This window comes from Chlorocebus sabaeus, chromosome 25, assembly GCF_047675955.1.
Source record: "Chlorocebus sabaeus isolate Y175 chromosome 25, mChlSab1.0.hap1, whole genome shotgun sequence".
NCBI classification, from domain to species: domain Eukaryota; kingdom Metazoa; phylum Chordata; class Mammalia; order Primates; family Cercopithecidae; genus Chlorocebus; species Chlorocebus sabaeus.
This window is the reverse complement of record NC_132928.1, coordinates 73,731,004-73,754,178: the sequence shown is the minus strand read 5'-3', so window position 1 is coordinate 73,754,178 and position 23,175 is coordinate 73,731,004. Positions and strand designations below refer to the sequence as shown.

The following is a 23,175-nucleotide window of genomic DNA, read 5'->3' as shown; positions in this document are numbered from 1 at the left end:
ATTTACTGATTAAAAATTTACACATTACCAGTAATGAGTTGTGAGGTTGAAAAAAGACTCCTTTTTTTTTTTTGAAATAGGATTTCACTCTGTCACCCAGGCTGAAGTGCAGTGGTGCCATCTTGGCTCACTGCAACCTCTGCCTCTCAGGCTCAAGCAGTCCTCCTACCTCAGCCTCCCAAGTAGCTAGGACTACATGTGTGCACCACAATGCCTGGCTAATTTTTATTTATTTATTTATTTATTTTTGTAGAGATGAAGTCTCACTATATTGCCCAGGCTGGTCTCAAACTCCTGGGCTCAAGCAATCCTCCTGCCTTGGCCTCCCAAAGTGCTGGGATACAGGCGTGAGCCCCCACACCTGGCAAAAGGAAAAAAAAAAAACCTTTTCTAATCTATTAGTAATAAAAATAAATTTAGTTCAGATATGCTAGAGGAAAGAGAATTTTCTATTCTTCCTATAGAAAATTATATTACAAAATTGTTATATGAAAAGGCAATTAAAGAGTATGCAGCCACAAAACAGAGAAAAGTATTTTGAAAGGCATGTCGAACAACCAACTAACTATTACCATGTTTCTGGATTTTGTGATATTCATGGTACTTTTCAGTTTTTAAACTTTGTGATTTGTTGTGATTCCTTTTCTCACTCTGAATAAATATTTCAGATCTAAAAAAACAAAAGATAAGATAGATAGATTAAAATATGTATAATATTGCAGGGAGAAAGCAAATAATTATGGGGATAGCATATGTAAACAAATTGGATCAAAAGCAGTATAAATGTGTAATAAAGAATATGCTCAGTTGCAAGTTGGAAAATCTAACTTGGACAAAGTTGAACCAAGTGCTTCAAAGAGCAGGCAAATGTGGGGTTGTTTGATTTTAAAAGAAACATTTTAAAATTGAATTTGAAAGTGATAAGACACATATTACTTCTATGGATTTGAAATAAGGTTTTCTTATGTAATTAATTATTTTTGAACTAAGTCTGGTTTTTCTTTTTTTGTTGTTGCTATTTGTTTACGTTGGCACTATTTTATCTTGGTACTACTTTTCAGATTGAATCATGTTTTCATACTTTGGCTGCCTTGTCTTCTGGTTTTCATGTGGCTTTTTCTTTTAGAGCATCTTGGCTCTATCTTAGAAAGAGAGAGACCCTAGGTAGAAGAGTATGATTAAGTCTATCAATATCTTGGTTCATTCTTGCCAGATAATGGCAGGAGAAATAGTAGGCTCTGCAACCCAAGCCAGTTAATTTTGCTTTTTGTTAAAAGGTTTATTGAAAGGTCACTTAGGATGATAAGATGAAGGGAAGGTTATCTTTCAATATTAGTTATCAGTATAAGATCTCTTTTTTTCTCTAGTATTATGGACAAGTTAAGATTGATTCACTATGGGAGAAGCATTTTAAGGCACTGTCAAAGGATGCTAACTACTCTTTGAAGTGCATAGTTTGTAATCATGCAGAGAATTCTATTATTTGAACTTGAAAGTAAATTTAAAATGCAGAATTTTCACATTGTCCATGACTTTTTGATTTAGTATGATTTGCTCTAAAATTATTTGGTTAAATGCTGCATATGCAGATTGATATTGAAATGTATACATTTTTAACAACACTCTTTGAACATAAATTATTTAAAAACAATAACATTGGTAATGTGTGTACTTCTCTAATTTGAACAATGCCTCTTGATAATTCATCTTTTGAAAATACATTTAATGCCACAGAAAGGGTAATGTAGGAAAGCACCTAATACAATATTGCATTCAACATAGCTATTTAGAAATAGCCTATTGGCAACAAAAAATAATAGGGAATAAATTTTGACATTGGCTTTTTGCAGACATGTAGTCTTTGATACTGAATATATATACAATGTTAAATTGTTGCACGTTGTGTGTTTTCCAAAAAGCATGCTGCATATTTTTCAGTACATATGTGCTTATTGGTGTATGTTTGTCTCCTCAGCAAGGTGTTTGGGAAACTTTGTTAGCGGCTCTAGAAGTCCTCATCAGAGCAGATCACCACCAGCAGATGTTTAATATTAAGCAGTTATTGAAAGCTCAAGTGGTTCATCACTTTCTACTGACTTGTCAGGTTTTGCAGGTACTTTTATGTAACTTTACTTTTGGAAATATTTTCCACAGTTGTTTAATAATACTATGAACATCAAATTTTTGTGACACTTTCAATGCGACTTTTTTTTTTCCCCCATCTTCTCTTCTCTCCAGATTCTCTTCTTTCAATAAATAGTATAGGAGTTTTTCAACGGCTGCATCTTACAACTTGATCATCACACTGTCATAATTCCTAACTCAATTACAAAAGTACAATTACTAAATTTCTTAGATGTTTCTTTATGTTGGGATAGAATAATAGTTTTGTAGTGCCTTGAACAACAAGAATAGTTAATGAATTTTAACTTGTTCCATATTCTTTAAATAAAAATTTACAAATATGTATTGATTTAATAAGTATAAACTTGCTAAAGGTCTATTTTATATGCTAGAATTAGCATTTTAAACTGTATCCAAAACTTTTATTGAAAAGTGACACTAATTTTAACAGTTACATTGTAATGTCTATGCTGTGGCCCTTTTAGTTAATTTTTTTCTCTGCCTTTATTGATATCATCTAGTATACCAACCAAGCAGATAAAAGGCATCAATACATATCTGCTTGGTGGGTATATTAGACAATTTTCCAAGTTTTTTTTTTTAATGTCTGAGGCATCTATTAGAACTTTGTCAAGTTAGATAAGTACAGATATTCCATGAGATCAGTAATATTTTATATTTTGAGTGCCCTTGCTTCAGTGGCACCAAGGGCTTTCATTATAGTTGGGCTAAAATTCAAAATCTGTGACAACATCTCTAAGAAGTGTTAATATGAGAAGGCTTATATGATCAAGCTACCATTCTAGCTTCATCTTAGGGTACTCAGCCTCCTTGGATTTCTTTCCCTTCCTTAAACAAGTAAGACTTTTTTCTGTCTCAGAGTACATGGTATTCTTTTTGCTTTAACAATTATTGATCCCATTCTTTTCATCTGGCCAGCTCCTACTTATCCTCCATGTGGCAACTTAAGACTTACTTCCTGAGAGATACCTGTCCTGCCCTTTCCATATAAATTAGTCTTTTTCCCTTTATACACTATGTACATAGTTTGTTAGTTATTTATGGAATTATGGTTTATTTCCTTCTGTAAGTCTCCTGAAAGCAAGGATATGGTTTTTGTTTTGTTTTGTTTTAAATCACACTGTAATGTCAGTACTTGACACACCTGAGCATCTGATAAGTATTTGTTAAATGAATGAATTCCAAAAACACAAAAACATTTTATTGCCTTTCTTGGCCCCTGTGGTAAATTAGACTGTTGTTGTAGGGAATAGAATATGTTGATTGATCTTTCAGGACCCTTGCTTACTGAGTGTATTATGTGTCATTTATATATCAGTTTTCCTCAAGATTTTTTCCTTTGCGTATCCATTTTGAAATGTATTGGCCAATTTTCATTAAGTTCGTATGACAATGTGATATTCAGTCTTTGCATGTCAGAAAAGTGGCACTTATAAACTTGGAGATTTCCATATGTTTTTTCACTTTTGTATTATTTACAAAAATTCTAGAAAAAAATCTAGGTACAAATTTTTTTTTCCTTACATATATGGTTTTTTACCCTTGTTTGTTCAAAGAGCCCACTTATCAAATTAACAGCTATTTATTAAACATAGCTTTATGTCAGGTATTGTGGGAAGTTTATAAAGAAATGAACTTAGTCTTTGCCTTTAAGATACCTCAGAGTGTTTATGCACTTCAGGAAGATTAATAAATTGGTAGTATATTGGATGTAAGGCAGTTTCATTTGTTTGTGAGTACAGCATAAAGAACCTGAACCCTGGTGATTAGAATGGGAGTGTTTAGGTAGGGAGCAAATAAGAGAGAGATTATGAGGATAGAATTCATAGGACTTGATTCTGTTTAAATGGAGCTTCAGGAGGAGTCAAATATAACATAAAAATTTCTAGGCAGGAGACCAGAAAAACAGTAATTTTATCAGAAAAAAAAAGAAGCAAACTTGTAAGTTTTGTAGTTTTTGTATTCTACGTTTGAAATTATAGCAGGACATTCAGCAACAGTGAACTAGTAATAGTGAAGCCATCAGAATAGAGAAACACTCCAAGACAGAGAAATGTAGTGAGAGAATCAGAGGGCTGAGGTTTACACCTCAGGAGATACCCATTTTCAGGATGTGAAACAAGAAAAAGGGGCTATTGAAAGAGATATAGAAAGAGTAATTGAAAAGCTAAGAGGAAACTCAGTAAAGTGAAAACCAGAGATGGGCAGAGGGGGAAGAACATGTAGAGAAGGAGGTGATACCTTGAACCAATGATATAGAAAGTTCAGAGAAAATGTAGGCAGATAAAGGGCCATTGACTCAGAAATTCTTAATGACTTACAAGATTTCAATAGCATGGATCAAGCAAGAGCCAGATTTCAGGGACTTTGGATAGCATGTGTGGCGGATCACTGAAGGCAGTGAGAATAAATGATTATTAAAAAGTCCAGCAGCAAAAGCAAAGACAGAAACAGAATGTTCACAGAAGGTAAAGTTAAGGGATTAAAAAATAGTAAACTAGAATACCAGTGACTATTGACAGAGTCAGTGGAGAGGGCAGGATAGAAGTAACTTGGGCTGGACTTGGGAATGAATCACTGATGCTGCAACCAAAAAAGTTAAGAAGATACATGGAGTATGATTTAGAAGAAATGCAGATGATTGTAGCAGAAATAGTTCTGAATTGGAAGTCAGGAGATCTATGTTCCTGTCTTAGCTTTGCCGCTTGACATCTATGAGATCTTGGCAAAGGAGTTTTGTGTTTTCTTCTGTAGACTCAGTGTTCTCTTCTTATATCTGAGATAGTCAAACTTAATTGTTTCAGAATTAACATCTACATTTTAAGTACTCCAATTCAGTAATACACAACAGTAAGTGACAAGAGTAGATGTAGAGATATGTATTTGGACATAGGAAGATGGAAGATGAGGAAGTTTACCTCCCATGCCCTTAATCTGAAGACCAGCTGCTACCCACTGGGGAGATGGAATTGGAGGATATAAGCAATTTATTTATATACAGCTTTATTTTTAGTAATTTCTTGGCATTTTGCCAAGTCTCATTATTCCAGACAGTAAATGGTGCAGTAGAAAGAGTTCAGAGTCCTAAGTTTGAGTTATAATTATACTACCTACATATTTTATGTGTGGTTTACACTAGTCAAATAACCAAATAACCACTTTGTGCCTCATATTCTAGAAATTAGGGCTAAAACCTCTCCTAGAGCTGTTGTGAAAAAGAGCTTCGTAAACTGGAGCATATTGTGTTAGTGTAACGAGTTTTGTCTATCAAAAGTTTTATGTCCTAATCCCATACTAATATTACTAATAGTAATAAATAGTAATAGTAGTAAAAGAAGAAGAAAAGGTAGTAGCAGTAGTAATAGTAGTGATTGTAGTTTATCACTAACATTTATATGGGGCTTACCTATATGCAAGGCACTATTCTAAGAGTTTATGTTATTTAGTCCTCATAACAACTCTGTAAAGTAGCACTAGTATTACTCACATAGACAAAGGAAGTGAAGAATGCAGATGTTAAATAACGTACCTAAGATCACATGGCTAGTGAGTAGAGAAACCAGAATGCAAACCTAGGCAGTCTGGCTTTTGAGTCCATGCTTGTGAGAGTTGTAGTATAAGTTTGCCTCAGTTAATTAAGATAAATGGGCTAGAGTTAAGTTGCCATCTGTGTTAATGAATTTTTAATAACAAGATTGCTTGAATTAGGAAATAACTCAATTTAATAAGTTGTTATGGTAATGGTAAATATGGTCAGACTAGACTAGTAAACCAACAGAATTCTACCTTAAAAAGAATTTTTTGCCTAAATGAAAAATCGTAGTTAAGTTGACAATTCTTTAAATCTAAAGAGAGTTTGATTTTTATTTTTTCAGGAACACAAAGAGGGGCAACTCACACCCATGCCCCGAGAGGTTTGTAGATCATTTGTGAAAATTATGGCAGAAGTCCTTGGATCTCCTCCAGATTTGGAATTATTGACAATTATCTTCAATTTCCTTTTAGCAGTTCACCCTCCTACTAATACTTACGTTTGTCACAATCCCACGAACTTCTACTTTTCTTTGCACATAGGTAGGTATAGTCATTTTTGTTAGATCATGTCTATTTCTACTTTTGTTTTATTCTTCCCACTTGATTCACATTTGTTTGATATTTGAATGGCCTACTCTAATGGTGTAGTGGTGCTACTCTAATTACATATTGGAGTTGGGATAGGGCAGAGAGTTATAGAATGAACTAGACATGGCCTCTGCCCTCAAGGAGTCTAAATGCCAAGTAGAGAAAGGGGACATAGACTCAAATAACTACAGTAAAAAATATATATATATATTTGGTAAGTATCGAAGAGACACAAAAGAAGAACTAATGAGATTTCAAAGGACAGAGGGTTTCATCCGACCACTGTGGAGAGAATATTTAATGGGTTACATGACATCTGATGTGGACATTGAAGATTTTTAGTAGAATTTGATAGGTAGATTGGAGAGTTACTGTTCCAGGTAAAGACAGTGACTTTAAAGGGAGGAAAAATGGAAAGAAAAAATAAGGACTAATGAGTTTTACCTATATATAGGGAATCTGTAAAGAAATAGTGACAAATAATGCCATAAATATAGTTTAAGACCACCATTTACTTATTTTTACCCAAAAGTCATATCAAATAAGTCCTTGAATGTAAGGCCAGAGAATTTGAACTTGTATTTTAGTTATTGGTCATTGAAAGGATTTTGTTTGTTTGTTTTGAACAAAGGCTATGATATAAGTAAATTATTGCAGCAGGATTCAGAAATAAGGAACTAGGGGCAGTGAGCCCAATTATAATAGTCCGTGAGAGACAAGATAACAGAATCTGGGCATAGTAATAGTGGAACTGGAAAGGAGGGATAAATTGAGAAGTAGGAAGTTTAGGATGGAATGACTCTGGGGGTGTTAAGGAAAAAGGAGAATGGCTTTGATTGTATAATATATGTTGTATTTGAGGTTCCCTACAGTTATTTATAATATGATTTTCTAGTAGGCAATTGGGAATGAGGGTTACAGCATGAAGAAGGAAGGGTAGGTTATAAGGAGCGGTCCACATAGAAGTGAGGTGAAGCTCTGAGAACAGATGAGACCACTGAAGAAAAGTAGAGAGAGAGAAGGAAAGAGAAAGCTAAGGAAAGAACTGCTGGTAATATTACTAGTTGGAGGGTAAGACAAGAACGAAGAATCAGTAAAAGAGAAAGATGGAATAATCAGTTTTTTTTAAGAACCAGGGAAATGTAATGTGGTAAGAAAGAAAGCAAGAATGTACCTACAAGAAAGCTGAGTCATAAATTTACATTGGAAAACTAGTTGTACAATAGCCATTTTAAGAGATATAGTAAATGGGGCCGGGCACAGTGGCTCACGCCTGTAATCCCAGCACTTTGGGAAGCCGAGACAGGCAGATCACCTGAGGTCAGGAGTTCAAGACCAGCCTGACCAACATGGCGAAACCCCATCTCTACTAAAAATACAAAAAAATTAGCCTGGCTTGGTGGCACATGCCTGTAATCCCAGCTACTTGGGAGGCTGAGGCAGGAGAATGGCTTGAACCCGGGAGACGAGGGTGGCAGTTAGCCAAGAGCGTGCCATTGCACTCCAGCCTGGGCGACAAGAACAAACCTCTATCTCAAAAAAAAAAAAAAAAAAAAAAGAAGAAAAAAGAAAAAAAACCATAGTAAATGAATAAAATGAGCAGTAGTAAAGGTCCAAATGAAATTAGATAGCATAACTTTATGGTAGTCTCAGCACATTATAAAGATTCTGGAAGTGGGTTAGTTACAAAGATGGGTAAAATATGGCCCCCTCTCTTAAGATGCTTACAGGTTAGTTAAGGGAAAGAGCATAAAGAAATGATTATATCATGCCACATGGAAAGCACAGTGATAAGGAAGTCAACATTTTTGTTTTCTGGTAGCATAGAGCATATGAAGACTGGGGGGGATTTCCCAGAGGAGGTGTTGCCTGCCCTGAATCTTAAAGGATGAGTGGGAATCAAAGAGAAAGGCCTTCCAGGCAAAGGAAACAGCTTGACAGGGAACTAGGAGAAAGTGGTGTTGCTGAAATGTAATTAATGAAACAAGGCTGGGGAGGGGCCTAGGGACAAACAGTGGTAATTCTTGCGGACAAGAAGCTTGGATTTTATCCAAGGTGGTAAGGAGGCATAGAAAGCCACTGGAAGGTTTTAAGCAAGAGTTGACATTCGAGAGAGAGCGAATTCTGGTAGCTGTGAGGATTTGAGAGTAACGAGATGTTCATCAAGGATACCATTTAGAAATCTGATAGTAATCCAGTTGAGAGATGATAAAGCCTGAATTATAGCACTATAGTAGGGAAAAGAAGAGTTCAAGAAACAAAAAATAAAGTCGCGCTAGGCATGGTGGTTCATGCCTGTAATCCCAGCACTTTGAGAGTCCATGGTGGGCGGATCACTTGAGGCCAGGAGTTCAACTCCAGCCTGGCCAACATAGCGAAACCTCGTCTCTCCTTAAAAAAAAAAAAAAAAAAGAAAGAAAGAGAAAAGAAAAAGTTAGCTGGGCGTGGTGGCACATGCCTGTAATCCTAGCCACTTGAGAGGCTGAGGCATGAGAATTGCTTGAACCAGGGAGGTGGAGGTTGCAGTGAGCAAAGATCACACCACCACACTCCAGCCTAGGCAACAGAGCAAGGCTGTCTCAAAAAAAGAGAAAAAGTCAGCAGAACTTGACTGATTTGCCATGGATAAAGGAAAGGTAGTGGTCAAGAGTGGCTCCAGGTTCCCACATGGGAACTTCCCAAAGAACAAAACAGAAGGAGTAAATTTAGGGCAAAAAGATGATTCAGATTTAGATTTGTTGCATTTGTGATTCATTTAAGAAACCAAGCAGTCGAATTTATAAGTATGAAGCTCAGAAATGATTAGTTTTTACAATTAGACACTGATGGGGATTTATAAAAATAAAAGACACAGTCCTTTACTCAAGAAATGAACAGATGAACAGTCTCCCTTGAGAGATGATAATAACATATAAAAAGTGAACAGTTAAATGTTAAACCATAGAAATAACTGTAAGTACAGTTAGAATTAAGAAAATAGAAGTTAATGTGGCCAGAAATAATAACAGCAAAATCTGTACTAAAAAATTGTGAAGAGTACGTATTCACATATCAAATGTGCCTTAGTATAAAGTATGCCATATATTGTTCTCTTTAAACATCTTTTTGTCAAAATTTCAATTTAATGATCTGCTTTTAAAGTTGTATTTTTGTTTTATCCTTTTTAAAAATTTTGCTCTCTCAAAAAAAATTTGGATTCTAGATGGCAAGATCTTTCAGGAGAAAGTACAGTCAATCATGTACCTGAGGCATTCCAGCAGTGGAGGAAGGTCCCTTATGAGCCCTGGATTTATGGTAATAAGCCCATCTGGTTTTACTGCTTCACCATATGAAGGTAAAAATAGCAATAATGGAAGTATAGCCTTCTCACTTTAGTTCTGAATATTCTTAGAGAATTAAATTGTACATATTTTAGAAGTATATATAGTACAACCTCATTCAATCTAACAAGAGACACCCAGCACAGGTCCTCAAGAGAATTGAGAAAATGGATAAGGCTCATGCTATCTTGTTCTGGCATTCTCTGACCTCTCTTATCATAGTCATTTGTCTTTCATCAAGCTTCTGATTTATTTTACCATTTTCTTCAGAAGCTTTTAAAAAATTTTTATTATCTTCTCTCTACCTAAAACCATGATTCTAGACAACTTCACTTGCCAGATAAATGGCCATCCAATACTCCAGCTTCACATTTTTTGACTCAGGGTACCCTTTCTCTACTTTGTCTTACCACTCTGCATGCATCTGTCTTGGACTTTATCATCATCAAGAATGCTTTCAAGCACCTGTGAAACTCCAGTATCCCACTCTATTCTATCTATGTGATCTATTTTTCAATCACATGCATCACTCTGAAACATTTTCAAATACTGTACGTGGCTCCATTTTTTTTCCAGGTCGTTTGAACAGAATCTTTCTGTATCATTAGCCCTCCAGCCAACCAGAGAAACGGAATCCTTTGGGGGAGTTCTGACATGCTGAAAAAAGGCAAAGGGGATGCAGTCATCCTCTGTAACTGTCAACCTCCCGTCTTTGTTTTTTGTTTTTTGTTTTTGTTTTTGTTTTTTTTTTAAATCATACTCCAAAGTTCCCCTTGTCTCGCTTTCCCTGTCCAGCCTAGGTCACATTAGCCAATAACTTCAGCAGTTATTCAGTTGGAAACTATCTCAGTTTCCTTGTCCCCTTGGCCTGTTGGTATTCTTGAACTGAAAAATGCTAACCTGGCCTCAGCCTAACCGCTGTGGTACTGCTGAAAGTTGTAGTAGAGCTTTAAATGCTGCCCTGTAATTTTTAGGTATGTTCAGAATCAATACCATCTTCTATTTCCATAGTAAGTATATTCAAGTCTTTAAGCCTACGGTACTTTTCTGTCTTCCTAATTTACTCTTAACAGAGTCTCATCACTACTTTATAGAAAAAAAGAATAGGTGCAGGTTTTCTAGTTGCAAACTGACCATACATCTTTTCCTTACCTGACTACCGTCCTTTTCCATACTGGGACATTGCTCTTATTGTCAGTCCTAGTCTTGTCTTTAGCTTCAATCCTAATTTTTAAATAGTGCGGGTGAGATAGTAATAGAGGTAGATAGAACTAGGTATGTAGGTATTAGTCTCTAGTTTTGTTTTCCTCCCAAAGTGTTTCAGTTATTCTCTAGCACTTTTTATGCCTTTTATAATAATATTTTAAGGCTATGTTTTTATTAGTTTTTTTTCTTTTTTTAAAAAAAACTTTTTTTTTTTTAAATAAATGAGATAGGGTTTTGTCTTTTTGCCCAGGCTGGTCTCGAACTCTTGGGCTCAAGCGATCCACCCACCTCGGCCTCACAAAGTGCTGGGATTACAGGCTCGAGCCACTGCACCTGGCCTTTTCAAATTAGTTTTATTTGGAATTTTACAGGACATATTTGTTTTTTAAATCATCTGTGTCATTTTGAAACATTTTCAAATACAATCATACCTCCATTTTTTCCAGATCTTTTGAACAGAATCTTTTGGCAACTTTAACTCTCTAGCCAAAATCCAGAAGTAACTAGAAAAAAATTCTGAGCTATGGAGCTATTTTATTGCCACAAAGTCTATGCTCTAAAGCAGTTCACTTAATGCCTGTTTACTCTGTATTCATGGTCTCAAATTTTAACCTGCGAAAGAATCACCTGGAGAGCTTGTTGACACTGATTCCTGGGCCCCTCCCTCATATATTCTGTATCAGTAGATCTAGGGTGGAGCCTGAGAATGTGAATTTCCAACAATCCCACAGGTGGTGTTGATGCCCATGCTACTGGTTCACAGACCACACCTTGAATGGCATGCACTTATATCCCATGCATTACAATGAGAATAATTTTTCTGGTGTCTTCCTACATAGAATATTAGAAGCAGTAAATTAGAGAGCTGTGACAAGAAAAGAAACTATTACTTCTCACTAATAGCAGCAAGAAGTGACTGCAAAAATGGAGGAGAGAGAGAACTGTCTAGGGCTGTTTAGGCTAGTAACAACAAGTACTACCATTTTTTGAGCACCTATTATGTGTTGACCTCTATGCTAGGTGCATCACAAATATAATCTCAATCTTTAAAGCAACCCTACAAAGTAGATATTCTGAACCCTCATTTTACATTTGTAGAAACTGTAGTACAATTAAGTGATTTACCTTGGACCACCTCACTATCATTTGAATCCAATTATATCTAGTTGCAAAGCCCACACTCTTTCCACTACATCCTGGTAACTGCTAGCCTGACGTAAATTGAGTTTCACTTAATTCACTTAATTTCAGCACAGTAGAACCATTAATCCTGATGACTGAATCATTCAGTCAATACTGTATTTTATTGAGACAGAAAAAGACATATGTTTTGGGAATATATTAATAAAAAGTGGTTAAAATAAAAATAGTTTTGACATTTAAGAATTTTAAGCATTAAGCCAGGTGTGGGGGCGCATGCCTGTAGTCCCAGCTGCTTGGAGGCTGAGGTGGGAGGCTATCTGGAGCCCAGGAGTTAGAGGCTGCAGTAAGCTGTGATAGTACCACTGCACTTCAGTCAGGGTAAGAGAGCAAGACCCTGTCTCTTAAAAAAAGAAAAAGTAAAGGAATTTTAAGCATTAGTTACTTGTAAAATTAACCTATATGGATTTTAACAGTGCTAGATAAATGGGCTTTTGCTCTGGTTGCAATTTATAATGCAAAAGAGAGGTGGTCCCACTTAATAGGTTTTTAAGTAATATTTTTGTATCTATTCTTACCAGGAGAGAATTCCTCTAATATTATTCCACAACAGATGGCCGCCCATATGCTGCGTTCTAGAAGCCTACCAGCATTCCCTACTTCTTCACTACTAATGCAATCAAAAAAACTGACTGGAAGTTTGGGTTGTAGTATTGACAGGTTACAAAATATTGCAGATACTTATGTTGCCATCCAATCAGAGAAACAAAATTCTTTGGGGAGTTCCGACACACTGAAAAAAGGCAAAGAGGATGCATTCATCAGTAGCTGTGAGTCTGCAAAAACTGTTTGTGAAATGGAAGCTGTTCTCTCAGCCCAAGTCTCTGTCAGTGATGTCCCAAAAGGAGTGCTGGGATTTCCAGTGGTCAAAGCAGATCATAAAGAGTTGGGAGCAGAACCCAGGTCAGAAGATGACAGTCCTGGGGATGAGTCCTGCCCACGCCGACCTGATTACCTAAAGGGGTTGGCCGCCTTCCAGCGAAGCCACAGCACTGTTGCAAGCCTTGGGCTAGCCTTTCCTTCACAGAATGGATCTGCAGCTGTTGGCCGTTGGCCAAGTCTTGTTGATAGGAACACTGATGACTGGGAAAACTTTGCCTATTCTCTTCGTTATGAGCCAAATTACATCCGAACTGCAAGTGCTCACAGGTACTTATGTGTTTTTGTGCACTCCTTCCACCTTTATTTTACTATTCTTTAAAGACTCTCTACCCAGCTGGAAATGTCTTCATTATGCCACTTCTTATAATATAACAAACAGAAAAGTTTATTTCTTTATATATGTAATAATAACAAACAGAAAGATATATTTTTCCTTATGTTAATGCTAGATAATATTGAATTCCATATTTAACCAAAATCTAAACCATAAGTAGCATTTAAAATATGTATATATTGTGGTTTAATTCCTTATAGTTATTAAGGAAAAATTCTTCAGGACAGAGAAATGATAGGATTTCTCTAAAGCTTTGACTCTTGAGAATGATTCTCTCCACTTGGTGTTCATGTGAAGGTGGAAGTGGTTTCTAGATTGGGCCTGTCCTGGGTAACATCTCACTTTATTTGAGACAAGTGACTGCTCCAGAAGGGAAGAGGAACGGGTGTCATAGGGTGGTCACTCCATTCCACTCAGGTAATTATAATGCAGGTCTTGGTGCCGAACATTGGCAGTTCTGCTCTGGATGAAGTCAGAAGAGAGCTAAAATGGCCTCAGAAAGAAATGCCGGTGTTTCCCAGGACAGGCTCACATCAGACTGCACAGAGTCCTCCACGTCATGACAGACATTGCCTAGACGTTGTATTTCTTCAGCCATTTTTCTTCTGCTACCCCAGTTTGTTCTCTCTCCAAACACTTAAGGTTCCTCTCTCACCTGGACACAGATGACCTTGCTTTGGTGATGAGATATCCCACTTATCTTTTTCTCTACTTCTGCTATCGCAGACCCATGACTTTACGTGGAGCTCAGATGCAGCAGCGCTAGAGAGCATTCCTTTATGAAAAAATCTCATTTCACCAGGAGCTTCCAGAAGTTTCACCTGGGCTAAACCCAGCAGCATTTGTTAGGATATTTAGATCGAGGTTTTATTTTCACACTTGATTCTTGAGAGGATATTCTGTAATGCTAGATTCTTCCCCTGTACCAATATTTGCCTCTCTGCTCTGTGACTGAACTGCGTTTTTCTGACATGCCTACACTCCTAATAAAACTGTTTCTTCCTTGGTGGAAAAAACATTTCCAATAGCATCTCAAGTAGCAATGTCCAGTGAAACTTTCTCCAGTGATGGACATGTTGTATTCATGCTGTCTAATACAGTCGGCACTAGCCACATATGCCTATTGAGCACTTGAAATGTGGCTGATGCAACTGAGGGACTGAATTTTTAGTTTAACTTTAAATAAATAGCATAAGTAACAGTGACTACTGTATTAGACATCAGAGATGTAGAATCGAATAGTGTTATAGACTATATGCCCAGAAAAATCAATGATAAAAAGTGATGGTAAATTTGTTAATGACAGTTAAATTAGGAAACATTTCTTAAACTTTATGAACATTTGTTTCACCTGTCAAAGAATGCTACTACTTGTCACAGTTCCTGAGGTAATCATCATGTACTTTTCTCATCATGTTAGTAAGACTTTTTTGGTCTCTATTTTAGTGTAACTGAAGACTGTTTGGTACCTATATGCTGTGGATTATATGAACTCCTAAGTGGGGTTCTTCTTATCCTGCCTGATGTTATGCTTGAAGATGTGATGGACAAGCTTATTCAAGCAGATACACTTTTGGTCCTCATTAACCACCCGTCACCAGCTATACAACAAGGTGTTATTAAAGTAAGGGCAAATACTGGATATGTTATTTTAATTCAGAAAAATAAAGATGTATGTAATTTAAAATTTTGAGTATATACATTAAGGTAGACTTGAATCTTTATATTTTAGAATAATGAACTAATATAGTTTGTTACTTACTACTCACATTGTTTTTTAATTTTTTTATTTTGATAGCTTTAGGGATATAGGGGTTTTTGGTTACATGGTCATATTTTTGCCTCATCCAGTTTTAAGTCCCTCTCCATATATTGGTTCATATCAGTACATTTTTTTAAATCTACCAATAAATCCCCATATCTGAACACTTAGTAAATCTGTTTTGTTAAAAATTACAAGGAACACATGGTTCACTGGAAATCTCTTCTTCAGTGTACTATCAAATTTTAGACATTTACTTCAGGTCTCAGCTTAGATGACACCTTTTCAAAAGACCTTCCCTGATTATCTTATCAAAATCACTTCCCTCTGATCTTACTGTTTATTCTATCATAGCATCCTATTTATGTCTTGTAATTATCTTTTTAATCTGTGTGCTTGTTTTTTAAATTTCTCACAAATATAAGCTTCATGAGGGTGGGCATCTTGTGTAATAGGTACTAAGTATATTATTGAATGAGTAAATGCTTGATATGAATAGTTTCCATTAGAAAACAACCCAATATTAAAATAATCTTGTAAAGATTCTCATTTTCTTTGGTTTGTTTGGATGTAGGTATTGTTTAATCACTTGCAATACAACCTAGTATTGAGCTCCCATTTCATGTGTAAGTCCCTGAGCTAGTTGCAATATAGTATATAGAGGGAAATAATATAAGCTCCTACATTCAAGAATTTCACAGTCTAGAAGGGAGAGTCTCATACTTAACTAAGTAAAATGTAAGGAATTCTGTGATGAGTGCTGCAGTGGCAGTATTAATAAATACATAGTATTTACAAAGTGTTATGCTGTAAACTTAGAAAGTTTTTTTAGTAGGGGAATAAATAGATGTGTGTCTGAGGGAAAGGAGTCTATTGCTACTGTGAGAGAATCATTAAAGGTGAGAAAGAGGTGGAAGGATTAATTTGGTATCACATGTGTTGCATTTAAGATGTTAGAGAAGGGTGGAAATTCGGGCCTGTGCTCAGAATAAATAATCTGTCAAGAAGCCTAGAAGTGGAGCTCTAGGATAGATATAGATATAGATATAGATATAGATATAGATATAGATATAGATATAGATACAGATATAGATACAGATATAGATAGATTTGCAGAGAGAGCATAGTTTACGGATTTTCCCCCCTCAGCATTAGGAAAGAATATTCTACTTATACTTAACTAAGTTTGCCAGTCTACTAGGTGTCCATGTTCAACTAAAAATGCCAGTTTCCCCATGAGAGAATCATTAAGATCTCCAAGATAGAGTCATCATTAGCATTCTGCAGTAGCCAAAGACAAATTCATTTTTGCTTTGCTGTGGTGATGGCATTTTTTTAAGCTTTCTATGTTCTTCTGTACATATGAACTTAATAATTTACAAATGCAGTTGTGTTACACTGATTTGTATACATTAATTTTAATGCATTGTCTAAATTGACTTAAAGTTTTTCTTTAGCTATTAGATGCATATTTTGCTAGAGCATCTAAGGAACAAAAGGATAAATTTCTGAAGAATCGTGGATTTTCCTTGCTAGCCAACCAGTTGTATCTTCATCGAGGAACTCAAGAATTGTTAGAATGCTTCATTGAAATGTTCTTTGGTCGACATATTGGCCTTGATGAAGAGTAAGTATGTTCTTCCCTCCACTATAATTGGGAATCTTGTCTTTTTTTTTTTTCTCGGCCTATTGCCCAGGCTGGAGTGCAGTGGTGCAATCTCAGCTCACTGCAACCTCCGCCTCACGAGTTCAAGCGATTCTCCTGCCTCAGCCTCCCAAGTAGTTGGGATTACAGGCACGCACCACCACACCCAGCTAATTGTTTGTATCTTTAGTAGAGGCAGGTTTTCACCATGTTGACCAGGCTGTTCTCAAATTCCTGACCTCATGATCTGCCTGCCTCAGCCTCCCAAAGTGCTGGGATTACAGGTGTGAGATTACAGGCGTGAGCCATTATGCCCAGCTTTTTTTTTTTTTTTTTTTTTTTTTTGGAGACAGTGTCTCACTCTGTCACCCAGGCTGGAGTGCGGAGAGACACAGTCATGCCTCAGCTCATTGCAGCCTTGAACCCCTAGATTCAAAGGGATCCTCCTACCTCAGCCTCTCGAGTAGCTAGGATTACAGGCATGCACCACCACACTTGGCTAATTTTTTTTTACTTTTAGTGGAGATGGGTCTTGCTGTGTTTCCCGTGCTGGTCTCTAACTCCTGACCTCAAGCCATCCTCCTGCCTTGGCCTCCCAGAGTGCTGGGGTTATAGGTGTGGGCCACCACACCCAGCAAGATCTTTTGTCTTAAATGTAAAATTTAGTGAACTCACTCTTAACAAAATCTTTTAGTCACCTTTAGAAAAAAAATCTGCTAAAAGTAGTTTTCCAGGTAAATCAATGTATTATTTGCCATATGATATTCTTTCTAATATAACTTCATCCTTCATAGTTCATTCACTAGTTAGAAACTAGAAACAAATAAAAGCTGCATCAGATGAAAGTGATAGCTAAGATTTGGCATATAGTATTAACATGAGGAGATTAACTGAAAAGACAGGTGAGGCTGGACACGGTGGCTCTTGCCTGTAATCCCAACACTTTGGGAGGCAGAGGCGGGTGGATCACCTGAGGTCAGGAGTTCAAGACCAGCCTGACCAACATGATGAAATCCTGTCTGCACTAAAAATACAAAATTAGCCAGGTACGGTGGCACATTCATGTAATCCCATCTACTTGGGAGGCTAAGGCAGGAGAATCGCTTGAACCCGGGAGGCGGAGGTTACAGTGAGCCAAGATTGCACAATTGCACTTCAGCCTGGGCAACAAGAGTGAAACTCTGTCTCAAAAAAAAAAAAAAAAGAAAGAAAAAACGAAAGATAGCTGGTGTATTTTCAGTGACAGATTACATAAAGGATCCATATAGGAACTCATTAGTCTCCTCAGAGCTTTCAGGTTATCTAGGAGAGGAGTAAATCCCTCACCTAGAATTCCTGGATACACTGATTATTGAGTTTTGACCCTAGTAGAATGCTGATGGATTAGCAAATAAGTGTAAAAATAAAAGAATATTTTTCTCCCAAACCAAAAGTTTGGCAGAAATTAAATTGTAATTTCTGCTTATGATAGAATAGAGAGAAATGTGTGTCTCCTTATTGTGATAGACAAATTCAGACCTTAAAGAATTTACTAAATTATTATGATAGTTTCAATGCTACTTTTCATTTATATACAACTTTTGACTTTCACGAAACAGTTCTGCATTACCTTATTTGATTTTCACAATAGCCTTGAGAAGAAAAGAGGACATATATCACCACATATTTTTGACAGATAAGGAAAATGAGGCACAAAATACTTAGCTAATTTCATTCCATCCCAGAGGCAAGTTGTATTGGGATAAGAACTGAAGAATCATTCGCTTTTGCTAGACTTCTTTTTACTAGTTCACTGTCTCTCAAACACTATGTAAAATAATCATAATAATTTTCCTGTGCACTTGTAGCCCCAAAACAGTTTCTTTGGACATAAGGGGCTCATGGATAAATTAAAATAAATCAGTTAAAACCATAAAATTGCATGCATATTTCACGTGAATGTTTGTGTATTTATCTTGGGATGGACTTCTAGCAACAGCTTTTACCCTATTATTGAAGGGACTTTATAATCTTAAAAACAGGTTAAGAATCCTTACTCCCTCAATTTTTTTTATGACTTCAAAATCAAGTTAACAAAATGACCCATAGTTGCTATCATATTTTCTTGTTTTGTGACTAATTGTTTCTAACATGCTCTTAACTGTATTATTTATTATAGATTTGATCTGGAAGATGTGAGAAATACGGGACTGTTTCAGAAGTGGTCTGTCATTCCTATTCTAGGACTAATCGAGACCTCTCTGTATGACAACATACTCTTGCATAATGCTCTTTTACTTCTTCTCCAAATTTTAAATTCCTGTTCTAAGGTAGCAGATATGTTGCTGGATAATGGTCTACTCTATGTGTTATGTAATACAGTAGCAGCCCTGAATGGATTAGAAAAGAAGTAAGTTTAAAATTATTATTTAAAATTACATCTGATAAATACTTTAGAACAGGAAAACTTAAGTATTAGTGTACTTTAATACACGAGTTTACCTATGTAAGAAGCCTTCCTGTGTACCTCTGAACCTAAAATAAAAGTAAAAAATAATAATAATAACAGAAAGAAAGAAAGAAAAAAAGCAAGAAATTGTATTTACTGAATGTCCCTGTATGCTACTTTATTAACTGGCCCGAGTTAGTTTCCAACCCTTGCTTGATTTGGAAAACCCAGATGGAGAGAAGCATTATAGGCCTAATATCATACATTGAGGTAGATTATCAAGATTAAGATTGAAGACCAAAAGTAACTAATTCATATTTATTGGGTATTTATAAGTGATTAATATAAATGCAAATCTATTACCTCTTTTAGTCCTAAAGATAACTCTAATTTATGCAAGTGAGATTCAGAGAGGTTAATTAATTTAGTCAAATTCACCTTCTCTGAAAAGCCTTTGCAGAATGTTCCTGTTCGTACCCACACAATCTTCATCCTTAGTGTGGACTAGAAACCTGTCTGTGTGTTCTTATAGTATCTTGTATTAATCTCTAGTATTGCACTTACAACCATTTACTATTTATAGTGATCTGTTTACTTGTCCGGTTTTCTGAAAAACTATGTATTTTTGACAGGTGTCAAAGTGTATCTTATTTCTATTTCTAGCATACACACTACATATTACTTGCCATAGAATAAGTGTGAATAAATATCGAATGACTGCATGAATGAGTGCAAGCTGGTCAAACAGGAATTTAAACCTTTTAAATCGGTTAGCTGTGTCTTAAATTATTTGTTCTTTTTCTTATAAATGTTCTGTTTTCTTCTTTTGTTGTTATCTTTAGCATTCCCGTCAGTGAATATAAATTGCTTGCGTGTGATATACAGCAACTTTTCATAGCAATTACAATTCATGCTTGCAGTTCCTCAGGCTCACAATATTTTAGGGTTATTGAAGACCTTATTGTAATGCTTGGATATCTTCAAAATAGCAAAAACAAGAGGACACAAAGTAAGATTTAATTTTTACAAATTTGGGGAGGGAGTTGTATAATAGACAAACCTGTTATTTGAGCACAATCTCTTTCTTCTTAGAAACTCTTTTACTAAAAGTTTAACATTAATTTTGTGATAATATGTATCAGTTTTTAAAAAGAAGCCTAAAAAGGCTTGAAAAAGTGGCAAAAATAGAAAAAGTGATTCCACCATGTAAGTTAGTAGTTGGCAATACATAATTGAAAGATGTCACTGATTTTTCTTACCAAGTAGAATTTAAAAGCATATGTTGCATAGTAATACCCTTTTGTTTTCTTTAATGGTAATTATTAAAGTGAATATGAAACAAAATGTATGATAATTGCTGGTTAAACTTTTGCCTTATATAGAAAAAAACCCTCTTCTTTGAAACAATTTTTAAAATGAAATAAATTTGTGAGCTAATATTTTTCCATTGAAGGTTTTTTAGTGACCATTTGTAAATTTGCTTTAAAATTGCCTTTAACAAGAATTTTAAAATGTCTACGACTATCACCCCCATGCTGACCAAAATTTTAAAATTTATATCTAACAAAACATTATTGTCATGATACATAAAATCAGTTCAATTAAAAAATTAATAACCACATAGCTTGAAAACATTCTAGTATCTTCTGTTTTTAGATATGGCTGTTGCACTACAGCTTAGAGTTCTCCAGGCTGCTATGGAATTTATAAGGACCACCGCAAATCATGACTCTGAAAACCTCACAGATTCACTCCAGTCACCTTCTGCTCCCCATCATGCAATAGTTCAAAAGCGGAAAAGCATTGCTGGCGAGTATTGAAATCATATTTTAATAACCATAAATTGAGCTAGCTTGACCTTCCTATGTTCTTATGCAATTCACATTTTTAAAATATTTCTTGTTTTACATAAAATTTAAGAAAGATTTTTTCCTGGAGGAAACTATTCTACTGCTTACTTTTAGTGCTTTTCTCATCCAGTTATTTCTTGAGCACCTGCCTACCATGTGCTGAGCATTGTGCTAAAATATTGGAGATACAATGATGAAAAAAATACAGACACAGATTCTGCCCCTGCGGAGATTGTAAAATAGTAGGGAAATGTAGAGGGTAGGAATAGAGATTATAACAGGGCAATCTACATCAGGAGTTAGGGAAGTCTCTGATAAGGTGGGATTTCAATATAGATGTAAAGGATGAGAAAGGAGTTAGCAAGGTGGAGAGTCAGAAAAAGAGTATTACAGGCAGAATGGATGGCTTATGTGAAGCTTCCAAGGCAGAGAAAAGCTGAGCTTGTTCAGAGAAATAAAGAAAGCCATTTACCTAGAATGTGTCACTTGATAAGACTGGGACACCAGAAGAGGCTGTACAGTATGGTATGGGCCAAAGTCATTTTTTAATCATGCAGGCCTTGTTAAGGAGCTTAGATTTTATCCTAATGGGAAGTCATCAAAGATTTTAAGTAGGTGTCATACTATAAACAGCTTTCTGTTTTATAAAGATCACTGTGTCTTCTGTGTGGAAAGTGGGTTAGGGGAGAGAAAGAGAAGAGAGGTAGTGGGGAGTCCAGGTAGGAGGCTATTACAGTAGTCAGGGCAGATGATGGTGGCTTGCACATGGTTAAAATGCACATGATGTCAGGGCTTGGTATACATTAGTACATGTCATCAAATAATAAACATTAATATTGTTAGGCTTCCTTATTTTTCTACAAAATCTGCTATGACCTTTATCTGAATACAAGCCAGAAAGATAACATGAACACCACATACACAGGATATACACACATACGTATATATACATAGTAGATAAATATGCGTATGCATGTGCATATACACACACCATCTCCAAACAGAGTATTTGGTAAATTGTTTAAAGTTTAATCAGTCTTACTGTCTCAAATTCACTTAAGTTCAAATCTTTCTTTCACCTGTGTTAAGCTACTTCTGTGTTCAATGCTATGCAAAAATTTTAAACCATGTGAAAAACTCACTTGTAAAGAAAAGCTTCCAAGTACACATTGTTTTGCAGTAGTATGTTTAAATGATGCTAAATCAAACTTATATAAATAAAACTTCTAAAACATCTATGTAACTAAACCTACTGCCCCGCTACATTATTCCTTATTTAATATCTGAATGCACTCTCTTCTTGAGCTGCCCTGCTAGTTGTACATCTCTTTTGCCCTGAGTAGAAATAGATTCTTTATCAGTTCTAGAATTAATGCTTAGCTTCCTGCATGCCAAAACATGATTGCTGGACATCTTTCCTTTGCAGGACTCCTTATATAGTCAGTGACTGCTTAGATGGAATTCGCCCTCTGTTGATATCAGAAAGTATACCTTTGCTACCCCTGCTGTTTCTTTTGTATTGATACTTCTCATTTTCATATCTGTTCCTCCTCTGCTTCCATCCCTAGATCTCTGGTTTTAGTTAATTATCACCTTGTGCCTGGGCTAACACAATAGTCCTCTTGCTGTTTCCCGTTTGGTCAATGATTTCTCTAGGAGTCTTTAATCTCTTTAGATACTAGCATTTTTGTCACCTTGAGCCTTAGAGCCCTACATAGCTTCAAGTTTGTTATCTTTTTTTTTTTTTTAGTTTGAGTCATTTTAAAACAGATAATGAACTTTTAGTCTTTTCACTAGATGGCTCTCCTTTTTTCTGACTTCTTAGCTTCTTATTATACTTGGCCTTGTGTTTTTCACTCTAAGTAAATGTGGTTGCTGTGAGCTGTAGGAGACTTACAGAATCCTACAAGTTTTTAGCTTAATAAAAGACCTTAAAAGTCATCCAGTCCAGCTTCTTCATCTTAAGACCCACTGCATCCTAGGAACTAGGGACTGCTGGCACATGCACCCCTATACTCACCCGTTTGTGTCCTACACCACATCTACTCATTCCAGGTCTGTTATATCTCTTAGGAACCATCTCTCTCTCTCGGAAGTCTCTCTCAAGAATCCTCCCTGTTTTAAATACTGCCCTTATTTAAATTCTATCTTTGTGAATCTAGTTTGCAAAATACTACTTTATATGTGTTCGGTTGTTGCTTTGTAATTGTTTCTAAGTTGTTTTTTTACACATATGCTTAGGGAAGATTGTGCTTTTTGTTTCTTCACTATTACTTAAAAA

General features: G+C 35.9%; 1 protein-coding gene across 8 annotated transcripts in view; it reads left to right on the top strand.

Moving 5' to 3' along the window:
* LYST (lysosomal trafficking regulator) overlaps positions 1 to 23,175 on the top strand; it is a 226,267-nt gene that overhangs the window by 120,537 nt on the left and 82,555 nt on the right. For all 8 annotated transcript variants that reach the window (XM_037986053.2, XM_007989866.3, XM_007989871.3 and 5 more), the window contains 9 exons: positions 1,976 to 2,113; positions 6,021 to 6,219; positions 9,470 to 9,601; positions 12,515 to 13,142; positions 14,656 to 14,833; positions 16,429 to 16,598; positions 18,775 to 19,005; positions 19,887 to 20,053; positions 20,701 to 20,853. In XM_037986053.2, coding sequence (XP_037841981.2) covers positions 1,976 to 2,113; positions 6,021 to 6,219; positions 9,470 to 9,601; positions 12,515 to 13,142; positions 14,656 to 14,833; positions 16,429 to 16,598; positions 18,775 to 19,005; positions 19,887 to 20,053; positions 20,701 to 20,853 — 1,996 coding nt within the window. The remainder of the gene's footprint in view (positions 1 to 1,975; positions 2,114 to 6,020; positions 6,220 to 9,469; positions 9,602 to 12,514; positions 13,143 to 14,655; positions 14,834 to 16,428; positions 16,599 to 18,774; positions 19,006 to 19,886; positions 20,054 to 20,700; positions 20,854 to 23,175) is intronic.